General features: G+C 36.0%; 1 protein-coding gene across 1 annotated transcript; it reads right to left on the reverse strand.

Moving 5' to 3' along the window:
- Nucleotides 1-404: 404 nt before the first annotated feature.
- On the reverse strand, nucleotides 405-4484 carry LOC128987369 (uncharacterized protein K02A2.6-like). Its single transcript, XM_054408185.1, has one exon. The coding sequence runs from the start codon at nucleotides 4482-4484 to the stop codon at nucleotides 405-407; it is 4080 nt and encodes a 1359-aa protein (XP_054264160.1).
- Between the last annotated feature and the right edge of the window lie 8399 nt (nucleotides 4485-12883).

Consider the following 12883-nt stretch of genomic DNA (forward strand, 5'->3'; position numbering starts at 1 on the left):
ATAGAATTATAATGAATTGAACTCATTTATTTCGTTAAAATAATATTAAGCACCTTTTTGAATCTAAAAGCAACTCATATTGATCACAGGTGTCGTAACCTAACCGTTACGTTAGAACACAAGAAAAGTGGACAGTAATTAAGAGAGAACCACTTACTATCGTTGGTGGACATAGAAGAAGGAGCCGTGACGAATCATCCCACTTCAGGGCTCAGTGCACAGTGCAGCCACCCCGCAAAACATAATAACTCTTCCGTTACTAATAATTATAACTGTTTATATATGAAACTATAATGACTTCTACTACACTCGTCTTCCCCATAAAAAAGTCAATATCATAAATTCAAAATTAACTTCAATAAAATGCAACCAAAATTTCTTCTTCCCATTATTCATTAATAATTTTACAAGTCCAGCCTCTGAGGCTTTCGCACAGTCCGTGCAGACTTCCTCAGCGAAGGTGGTGGGCTGCACTGTGCTAGCGGCGACGCAGGAGTTGGCTGAGGCTGGGCTTGCCCTAGGCTCTCCCTGGGACTGGTAGTAGGCCTAGGTACAGGTGACATCATCATGGGACTAGTTGGTCGATCCTCCGGCGGGGGTGAATTCTTGGGTACTTGGGGTGATACAACGGGATCCTTGGGTGATACAAAAATCTCCTCCTCTTCTGCATACCGAGCTCTCAAGTGATCCGCATGACAAAATCGGGGTTTTCCACCAATAACACTCACCAGATAGGTGACCGGACTTCTCTTTAGAATTATTTTGCCAGGAACCCAAGATATCTTTTCATTTCGGACAGTTTTGACATAGACTGCCTGACCTTCTGAGAAAAATCTGCTTCTTCCCCTAAGCCTATCAGCTGCATCTTTTTGTTCCCTGTGTTTTTGATCAATGGATGACTGGAGATTGGGTTTTAACATAACCAACTGAGTACGAGGCTTCCAAGACAGGAACATTTCTGCAGGGGTTAAGCCAGTAACTGTATTTGGAGTGTTGCGGTACGCAAACAAGAAATTATCTAATTTCATTTGAAGAGTGGTACGCTGAGAACGCTGATGTTCCTCAATCACTTGACGCAAAAGGTTTTTCTTGACCTCCTGAACACTTCTCTCCGCAGATCCATTTGAAGCCGCATGATACGGGGGAGTTAATGTGAACTTCACATTGTTGTTATGCAAAAAGGTTTTGAACTCTTGACTAGTAAAAGATCTTCCGTTGTCCGACACCAGTTCGACAGGCAATCCATAAGATGAAAACAAGGTACGGAGTTTCTCGATAACCTTGGAAGAATTCATGGAACTCATGATAAATACCTCTAACCATTTAGAGTATGTGTCAATCAAAACTAAAAGTTGCTGTCTCGACTCTGGATCCTCCGCAAAGTCAATGTGTATCCTCTGCCATCGGGTTGATGTTGTAGGCCATTGCTGCAACGGTACTTTAGGTATCGAATTCCTAGTTAACTGACACGCAGAACAAGAGGCCACCACGTCTTCAATCGACTTCTCCATGCCTGGCCACCAGACATAACTTCTCGCCAGCATCTTCATGCGTGTAACTCCCGGGTGTTGATCATGCAACATTTGAAGCACAGATGAATACAGTTTCTTTGGAATCACTACACGAGAACCCCACAGCAAACAACCTTGTTCCACGGACAACTCGTCCTTCTTCCTTAGAAAAATAGCTAGTTCCGGCTCAACCGAGCTCGTCCAGCCGTACATCACAAAATCTCGGACCTTCGAAAGAATCGGATCCTTATCCGTCATTTTACCTATATGCAAGGCAGTAATAGGTGCAATGTCCTTGACAACACAGAAATTGTTCATCACTTCTGTACACATATCTACATGTGAAACAAAATTAGCATCCAGCTCTATAGGTTCCGCTTCTGCTAAGGGTAACCTAGACAACGCATCAGCGTGAGGGACATCCACTCCCTTCCGGTACCTAACCTCCAAATCATATGCTGATAGAATCAAGGCCCATCTCTGCAGCCTAGCTGCCGCCATACTAGGAACGCCCTTTTTAGAGCCAAAAATAGCCGTCAACGGCTGATGATCAGTCTGTAGAATACAGTGTCTTCCATATATATACTTATGAAACTTTTTGACTCCAAAGATCAAAGCCAGAGCCTCCCGATGTAACTGAGAATAATTCCGTTCACTGGAACTTAGCGTTTTCGATGCGAAGGCAATTGGCCTTTCCTGACCATCGATAAGATGAGATAGAACAGCAGCCACCCCTCTGGGACTCGCATCACACGTCAGAACTATGGGCTTTTTAACATCATAGTGAACTAACAAACTTGAGTCCAACACCCATGATTTACTCTCCTGAAAAGTCTTAGAACACACCTCCGACCACACCCATGGATGATCCTTATGTAATAAGTCATAAAAACAGCTTATTCTAGCAGACAGGTTAGGTATAAATGCATGATAATAATTTATTAGACCAATATAGGCTCGTAACTCTTCCTTAGTACTAGGCTCAGGCGCTTTACGCAGCGCAGTTAACAAACTTTCTTGTGGACGGAGACCATCTCGAGTAATCACATGTCCTAAATACTCGATTGAAGATTGCAAAAACTTACACTTTTGTTGGTTTACTCGAACACCAAACTCATCAAGGCGTTGCAGCACCTGCGCCAGACGGGCAAGCCCCTCTTCCTTAGAGCGAGCCGCCACTAAGACGTCATCTAAGTACGCCACCGTTCCTGGAAGACCTGTTAAAATTTGGTCGATGGCTGACTGAAAAATTGCAGGAGCTGAAGACAAACCATATGGTAGCCTTTTTAAACGATACAGACCCTTATGGGTAGCTAGGATCAACAGATGTTGCGATTCATCCGCTACCGCCAATTGCTGATACGCATTTGAAAGATCAAGGCAGCTAAAAACTGAGCAACCGCCTAGAGTTGCAAAAATATCTTGAGCCTGTGGAAGCGGATAATGTTCCATTTCAATACACTGATTAAGAGTAATCTTATAATCGGCACAAAGCCTAACACCATTAGGCTTAGGGACAACCACAAGTGGAGTGCTCCACTGTGAATTAGTAACTCTGTACGCAACATCCTCTTGAACCATGCGGTCCAACTCACTCTCAACTTTCTCCCTTAACGCAAAAGGCACTGGTCTCGCCTTACAAAACTTAGGGACTGTCCCCTCCTTTAAGACAATATGAGCCTTAACACCCTTAATTTCGCCCGTTCCAGGCTGAAAAACTGACTTAAATTTACTCTTCAATTTAGCAATGTCCAAATCAGAACTGTGATCCACAGTGGCTTTACATGAAAACACATTTTGCCAATCTAACCTCAACTGGCCTAACCAGTTTCGCCCCAACAGAATCGGCTGACTCTTACTTTCTAAACTAACTACTGTCAAAGGCAAACTCGCCTGCTGATTATTATATTTAACATTGACATTCACTTGTCCCAGAACAGGTACATCATGACCTGAATAAGTAGTAAGTTTCACATTTGCTGGCCTAAGTTTGAGGTTAGAAAATTTTTCATAAAATATCTCAGAAGGACATATAGTCAAGGCACTGCCTGTATCTAGAATCATTTCTAAATATACATCATTAGCCACTAGGCCTACCTTATAGCCGTTGTCTGATCCTGATTTAAGGTTGTACAGACCTATCTCTGCCATTGGAACTTCTAGGCCTAGGCCTACCTCTTCCTCCACTTGATGGACCCCCATCCTAGGTGTCGACTTTTTACCATGGAAACTAGAAGATTTCTTGGCTTTACACACTTTCTTGAGATGACCTACTCTCTGACAACCGTGACACTTGTAACTGGCGAACGCACACGCACTAGGCCAATGACCAGCAGAACCACACCTCCAACAAGAGTTTCTAGAATTTTGATTTTCACTACTCCTATTCACGAAAGTTTTAGGCCTATTTTGACTTTTCACATTGATTTTCGCAATGTCCCCACGAGGTTGCACAAATAGGCTTGACTGCGATTCGGCCTGTTCCAGCCTGAGCGCTGACGCATAAGCTTCGTCAAAGTCCAATTCCTCCGACAACAATTTCTGCCGGATAGTTTCATTAGAAATGCCGGAAATCACTTTGTCCCTCAAAGCGTCTTTCAAAAAGGTACCAAATTTGCACGAACTAGCCAAATGTTTTATTGAAACCACAAACTCCACTATGCTTTCGCCCGGCTTTTGCACACGAGAGTAGAATACATATCGCTCCGCCACAACCAACTTCTTGGGCGCATAATGTAATTTCAACAACGCTGCAAGTTCATCATAGGTCTTAGAATCTACCTCTACCGGCGATAATAAATCGGATAGGACCGATAAAACCCTGGGACCAATAACTGTAATTAAAACCGACACCTCGTTTTCCTTCTTGACATTGTTCGCTTTGAAAAAATGTTTCAGGCGCAACAAATAGGGCACAATGTCCTCCTCACTTGGATTAAATTCAGAAATCCTGCCAACACTAATACTCGCCATTTTTAATCATCTCAACTATAATACGCACTAAAACAACAACTGTTATCGCGTACTACCCTAACTATGATAAAAAGGTTTATTACCGACTGCGCCAAAATGTCGTAACCTAACCGTTACGTTAGAACACAAGAAAAGTGGACAGTAATAGAGAGAACCACTTACTATCGTTGGTGGACATAGAAGAAGGAGCCGTGACGAATCATCCCTCTTCAGGGCTCAGTGCACAGTGCAGCCACCCCGCAAAACATAATAACTCTTCCGTTACTAATAATTATAACTGTTCATATATAAAACTATAATGACTTCTACTTCATACTCTACTACATATAATCACTGTATTTGGACTTGTTTGGCCATCATGCTTGTGTGTTGCAAAAATTATTGATGTTATATGTAAAAATATCTCTTCATGATGTAAAAATAATTCTTCGTATCGTATGGATGAAAAATATCGTGATTGTTGAAAAATCAACAGTTTCCCCCAATTTATGTTTTCCGCATTGCGGAGCTTGGGACACAAAGGGGAGTACCCTTCCGTATTTTGTAAAAATGTGCCTAAATCGACATCATTTTATAGAATTATAATGAATTGAACACATTTATTTCGTTAAAATAATATTAAGCACCTTTTTGAATCTAAAAGCAACTCATATTGATCACAGGTATAATTTTACTACAACACAAGGTTAAATAGCGAATCTAGCCACTAAAGTAGGATTTTCCTTACTATCAATGTTCATTATAATGGTAAAAAGATTTAGGAATAGTTAACATAAACCATATTAATCATGTTTATGATTTTTAAATAATGTTATGAAATTTCCAAAGGAAGTAAAGAATGGCGCGATTGCTTAAAGTGAGAGTTCAAAACCTGAGTGTTTTTTTTTTTTTTTTTTTTTTTATGCTGACGCTATAATACAAATACGTACTTATACTACCGTATACGGTTATGTAAGTACGATTTTTTTTTAAAGGAGGGAAAATGCTTTTACGTTTACGCAAACAGGTAGCCAGCCTGTAGTGTGAGACTCCTGAATTTATTACAGACTACTCACTAAAAAAAAAACCCTCTACTCTGTTGGACACAGTATTTTAAAACACTTCGAAATTTGTTTGAACACCTGGAATTGTTTGTCACATTACTTCAAGTCAGGCCAACATGTGACCTAAGCCCTCAGGGCTCTCATCGTTTCTGGCATTTAGATTATTTATGACCTACACCACATCACGGTCAAGGTCGAGCTTCTTGGCGAGAAAAATACCCTGGATATAATGTGACACACAGGTCCAATTGTCCTCACCGGTATGACTGTGTCCACCGACAGCAGTCCTACTAACTGTTGGGCCTCCATGCGGGGCCTTTCCCAACGCTCGCAGTGGAAAAATGGTATGGTCCACGTCATCGGGAATGCAAGGGTGAGTGTTTAAAACACTTGCAACTACTAATGTTTCAATTGAGAGTTAATAAGAATACACAGAGGCAAACGATTTATTGCTGTGATAGCAAACAGGCAGCTAACGGGTGTTTTTTTTTTTTTTTTTTACTTGAATCGAAAAAAACTAGGATTATCATAAATGTTTAACCAGAGGTGTTAGGGGAAATGCATACACAACGAGTTAGAAGGATTAATACTTATTCAATTATTCATATTTCTCTATTGTAATGATTGATTTTAATTTCCTGGAACCATTCTATATAGAAGAAACACAAACTACTTTTGTAGCATGTAAAACAAAATGAATGTTGTGTGAACAACTCCAGATTCTTTGTATGATATCGAAACGTACTACTATATTCCCCAAATGTAATACAAGGTGTTTAAAAACACTTCAATATCAAATAGAGATATTAATTGATATATATGCTGTATTATGTTTTATTCCAACATTCAAGTGAATCCCCCATATAGGGAATAAGCTATTCGGTACCATAGGTCGCATGGTCTTACACCTTGGTACGGTAAATTTCATTATTTAAAAAATATACTTTTCAACACCCGTATTTTACTTTGGCCAACTCATTACGAAAACGTGACAGCAATATTCTAACCCTCTCTCGGTTGAGTTGTTTGAAAGGCAAAAGTCGAGAATCATTGCAGTACTGTAGTTGGAGAGAACGACATTTAAGTGATAGACCACAGTGATCGCTCACCCTGACAAACTACTGGTTTTGTGACGTGACGAACCTTAACTACGGTATCCAATACAAAAAGCTTTCTAGCATTAAAACTTGAACGCAATTTATTAATACTATGTAATATACATAGGTAGGGAAATTTGGTTTGGATTAAAATAAATTAATATGCTATTTCTGTGTCACATGAAATAATATAGTGTATATCGAAGTTTAAGTAGATACTATTTGATCTTCATCTGGAATAAAATTTACTTAGAAATAAAAGCAGGATTAACAATTGTATTGAAGGCAGTATCAAACAAATATAATCTATATTTCACACAAAAAGGGTATACGAATCAGTGGGATAAATTTTTAAGCTTGTGATCTAGATGAATGGTAACTATAAAGGCAATTTCATTCATGACCCCGAGGGTTTTATTTATTTATTGAATTTACTTTCAAAGATAGTTAGAATGTTAGTCATGCTGACAAACTTTATTTTTTGGTGGATAATCATGCACATTCTAATCTCTTCTTTTCACCTTACTCTACCTTGTTTTACTCATAATAACCCCAAAAAATCTTATTTATCTATACACATTGAGAATGTTTATATAATATTGACCTTTATGATATTAAGCTGTAGTATATTAGAAACCTCACTACCACACGGTTACAATGCAATATGTTGTTAGAACAATTAAATTCATAATACAATTGGAAACCACCAGAGCGGTACAATTAACAAGGTCCAGGTAGTTCTATTGGATACTGTTGTAGCCTAGACGTGTGTTCTGGGGTAGAAGATGAGTTTATTCAGACTAATGATGGTTGATGGTAAAATTTGAGCTATGTAGTGTATGTTTTATGAACTTACTGTACATTACTAGGAGGGTAAATAATAACTTTATTTGCTTTGGAACGATGAAACTGACTATGTAGCAATGAAGACACTACTAAAATACATGTCTATATTTGAGTCTCAAAAAAAGAAATTTAGTTTTACTTAAATTTACCTAAATTGAAAATACTATAGTGAAATGTATTATTCCCTTTCATTTGACTGATGATATTTAGTGTTTCTTGATAGTTTATCATTGTATATTGTTTTGAAATATTGTGATAGGGTAAAGGTTAACACATATACCGCCAATAATGGTCGGGATATTTCCCCTGAGTAGAATCACTGGAAATCCCGTCTCTACAAGAGGTAGGTTATAACTCTCTTTGATAACACATCTAACAATACCAAACACTAAACCAGCTAGCACATAATACAACTGAAACTGATGTTTTAATCATTATCTCCATTAGCTCCTAATTAAATTAAATTAGGAAATAGCTGTATTCTGTTTATAAACATTGTTTTAATTTATTGCTCTTATAAAAGCCACGAAACGTGATCACTCCTCTCAACTGGCTTTCACTGCTATGAAAGCAATCCTGGTAAAAATTATAAATACTAAAGACCTTGAATAAATAAATAAATAAATGTTTGGTCATGACAAAAATTTGAAATTATACTCCTAATCAATATTGGTATGACTTATGTGTTACTTTATAACTATTGTAAAATATAAAAATTGTTCCGAATCCAAAAAATATCAGGGCCAATGTAAAAAAAAACTTGTTCTGTTAAAATTGGTCTTATTTATGAGTTTTGTTTATTAAATTTATACATCGGTAAACTGACACTTTAAAACTCTCAGCAAAAATAATACCGCTTCGCTAATGATTCCATCCACATTACAGTTTAGTTACAGTTACATAAATTACAATTTTATAATGTGGTTTGCACTGGGTAGTTCTATTTTAACATGACATTTATTTTAACATATTATATACTATACAGGGTGAATTTTAAATGAGTTCCCCCCCTACTTTTTTCTACATTTATTAAGATATCATCTCCGGACCACGTCAGATCATTGTTGAGTAGGAAGTACTTCATTTTGACTGAGTATACATTTTTGGCCGCCATCTTGGATCCGCCATATTGGATACAAAGTTTTTTTTTCAAATGTAAAGGTAGGGTTGTGACCCATTATTTCAAACTAAAATTTTACGCTGATTACAATGCCGCAATTAGTTTTTAAAAATCTTGATCCGTTCTAAAGTTATGAGGACTTTTTATAACTTTATTTTTAGCGCATTTTAACATTGTGCATTTACAAACTAAGACCATAATCTCAAAATAGTGCTAGATAAAGATAAGTATACACCACCATTCATTGTCGACATATTTTCACTTGGTTATGACGGATGTAGTTTTTTCAGCCGCCATCTTGGATCCGCCATTTTTAAATTAGATCAATTAATTTAAATATGAAGGTGGTGTTGTGACCCATCATTTTGAACTACTTTTTTATACTGGACTCAATGCCGCAATCCGTTTTTGGTTATCAAGCTGTCTTGAGGAAATATTAAAATACTCTTATTTAAAATTTCAATATTTCAAAAACCAAAGATGCAAATGAAAAACGGATTGCGGCATTGAGTTCAGCATAAAAAAGTAGTTCAAAATGATGGGTCACAACACCACCTTCATATTTAAATTAATTGATCTAATTTCAAAATGGCGGATCCAAGATGGCGGCTGAAAAAACTACATCCGTCATAACCAAGTGAAAATATGTCGACAATGAATGGTGGTGTATACTTACCTTTATCTAGCACTATTTTGAGATTATGGTCTTAGTTTGTAAATGCACAATGTTAAAATGCGCTAAAAATAAAGTTATAAAAAGTCCTCATAACTTTAGAACGGATCAAGATTTTTTAAAACTAATTGCGGCATTGTAATCAGCGTAATATTCTAGTTTGAAATAATGGGTCACAACCCTACCTTTACATTTGAAAATAAAATTTTGTATCCAATATGGCGGATCCAAGATGGCGGCCAAAAATGTATACCCAGTCAAAATGAAGTACTTACTACTCAACAATGATCTGACGTGGTCCGGAGATGATATCTTAAGAAATGTAGAAAAAAGTAGGGGGGGAACTCATTTAAAATTCACCCTGTATAAATACTTAAGATGGCATTTGATCACTACATCTAAGATATGTTGAATCAAAATCAATTGGAAGGTGAGAAAAATTGTTTTAATGCAAAAAGGTAACCATTGAACGAAGTTCATACATTTTATTCAAGTTCATTACATTTTTTTCAACAAATATAATTTTGTAATATAAACTTATCATTAGAGTTTGGAAAGTAAACTTAATGTTTAATGTTTAATGTTTTACCGAAAATAGGGGGCCAAAAGCTTTTTAAAAATTAGTACACACACACCACAATGATTTTCTCGTAAAAAGTTATCGGCAATCAAAGTTATTTCCCATTAATTGCTTTATTTGTACACAACTCTTAATGTAAACTTATCGGTGTCAGTTTAGAAAAAAAACAACCTTATACAACATAACTTTCTGTTATTTAATAGATTACGTATTCTCTAAACAATGATTGCTGGTATATCTATTAACATTATAAGGAAATGTGACAAAAATCACACAACGTTGGGTTTTTGGACGTTTGTAATTTTATTTCTTAAGTACCTAGGTAGGCCGTGTATTCTATGGAAAAGTAACGGTATCAAGGATCGTTGTCGAAAAGGTTGTTATAAATAATTGGGTAAGCGAACGTACCACACGTACCCAAGAGATGGGTATGGGCCTATTGGCTGTATGGTCCAGCGATTGCATCACACGGTGAGTAGGAACTATTGACTATATATATATATATATATATTATAGTCAATGGTAGGAACAGAAAGTGACACATTGGAAAATCGAGTTTAGCATCATCCGTAAACCTCTGTTACAATCACCCACTGCAGTTGTGATTTTTTACTTTACACTTTACACAACCGCCATTGAAGAGCCGTCAATGAGTGGAACCTTGTTTCTAAGCTATTGGCGACGATCATTAGTAAATTTAAGTTTCCCAGCCGTATACAACACTGATTCAATGTCTTCTTTCTGGTTATCAAAACTCCAGAACAATTTTACACACAAAGAATCTCTGGTTCCTGACCTGGACGATGCCTAGTTATTTAATTTACGGTTACACTATATTATTCCTCTTGCGATTAATTACATTCTGTATGTAAGAAAAACGTCTTTAATCTCACTTGGATGGGATTTGCCTTCAAAACGTGATCGGAAATGGTTGCGTTGTTTGTAAACAACATCTGTCAATATTTCAGTGACAGCTAGAAAAAATAATCATGATCCGAACAGCTGTTCGTTATTTCATAGATGATTATGTGATAAAAATTGGACGAAAACTTGACAAAAAACGCACAAAACTGCATTTTTGAACGTCCGTAATTTTAATTACAAAGTAGTGAGGCCATATTTTAATGGCTAAAGACACTCTCGCCAATCCAGTGAATACATTAAAATGACTTGGGTCTTGATAGGTACTCTCGTTTTCCTGGAGAAGATTGCGTAAAATGTCATCTTGAGTGTTACAGACAGACAGACAGACAGACAGACAGAAATTTAGATGAGAATTGTTTCGGCTTCTTTAATGTATAAAACGTAAAAATAACCTAAAGATTTATGATTCTGAGCAATGTACAGACAAAACCCTAATTTTATTGTATTTGCTGAATGTTCTAAAAATAAACGGATTGTAAAATAAAATTGTGATAGTAAAAAAAATATATTTATACTTATTTAATTTTATTTCATTACCATTGAGTTCTGCAAGTTTTCAAACTTACATCACTTAGCAACAAATATAATTTTGTAATATAAACTTATCGTTATAGTTTGGAAAGTAAACTAATGTTTAATGTGAATAATGGTATTTGTTATTTGTAAAAGGAAAGAATGATATTGAACTATGAAATGGGTTTGTTTTACCGAAAATAGGGGGCCAAAAACTTTTTAAAAATTAGTACACACACACCACAATGATTTTCTCGTAAAAAGTTATCGGCAATCAAAGTTATTTCCCATTAATTGCTTTATTTGTACACAACTCTTAATGTAAACTTATCGGTGTCAGTTTGAAAAAAAACAACCTTATACAACATAACTTTCTGTTATTTAATAGATTACGTATTCTCCAAACAATGATTGCTGGTATATCTATTAACATTATAAGGAAATGTGACAAAAATCACACAACGTTGGGTTTTTGGACGTTTGTAATTTTATTTCTTAAGTACCTAGGTAGGCCGTAATTATCTACTGCATATAGTTCTTCTTTTAAACTGTTTTAGTTTAGTCATTTCTAAATAAAGGAAATCGTTGGTAATTTACCAGTATTTTTAATCTTTACATAATTAAATACAACAATAAAGAAATAATATTTAATTACAAATATTAATTTAAAGCACCATTAGTATTCCGCTCATATTTTCATCACCAATTGAACGTTAAACACAAATATTTAAATGAGGTAAATGTAATCACTGTTTAAGCGGACATTGCTGTTTGATTAACCAATCATATGGTTTTTACGTCACATATCATAATTTAATCTGGCTGGTTTATTGAAAGTGCAAAGTAATCAAGATGATATAAGCGAGAGTTCGATAGCAAGTTCTCGTTTAAAACTCTAGATAATGGAGTTGACAACATCTATTGTAATAAGACATTAATGTTCTATAACATTCTAGAAACGAAATCCATTAAAGAAGGTACGCTGTAGCTTATTTTCGTGTCCTCCATTCAATATTATCAAATAAATTAATCAATCAAGCCAACGATTCATTTGTTTAGTTTCATAAAAATCTTTTATCTTGTACTTTAAACTGATACAGATTATTGAAATCAGTTGTTTATCCATCGTATGATAACACATTCTATGGTGAAAACTACTTAATACTATGACCAATCTTATCTATATATATATAAAGCTCAAATACCACTGGCTCATTCATTCATTCATTCATTCATTCATTCACTCACTCATCACGAAATCTCAGAAACCATAAGACCTAGGAACCTGAAACTTGGCAGGCATCTTCCTTTTGGGTAGTAGACGCTCACTAAGAAAAAATTTTACCCTCCGACCTCTGGGCTCCGCTCCAGTGGCTCTGGAGTTTCCCATGTTAACCTTATGAGAAATGGAATTAATGAATCTTAACAGCTGTTCCAATCTTATTCGTAGTACAACGGTAGCTTCAAAGATCTGACTTACCTATATTTTGTTTGCATAAACCGATACGAATATGTATTACAATATACAAATAAAAATATACATACTTAATGTCGTTATTCACACAACAAAATAAACACTTACAGGTCAGAAAATAAAAAGTGT

This window comes from Macrosteles quadrilineatus, unplaced genomic scaffold (genome assembly GCF_028750875.1).
Source record: "Macrosteles quadrilineatus isolate MER2022 unplaced genomic scaffold, UCM_ALF_1.0 Scaffold_2__2_contigs__length_208266976, whole genome shotgun sequence".
NCBI classification, from domain to species: Eukaryota; Metazoa; Arthropoda; class Insecta; order Hemiptera; family Cicadellidae; genus Macrosteles; species Macrosteles quadrilineatus.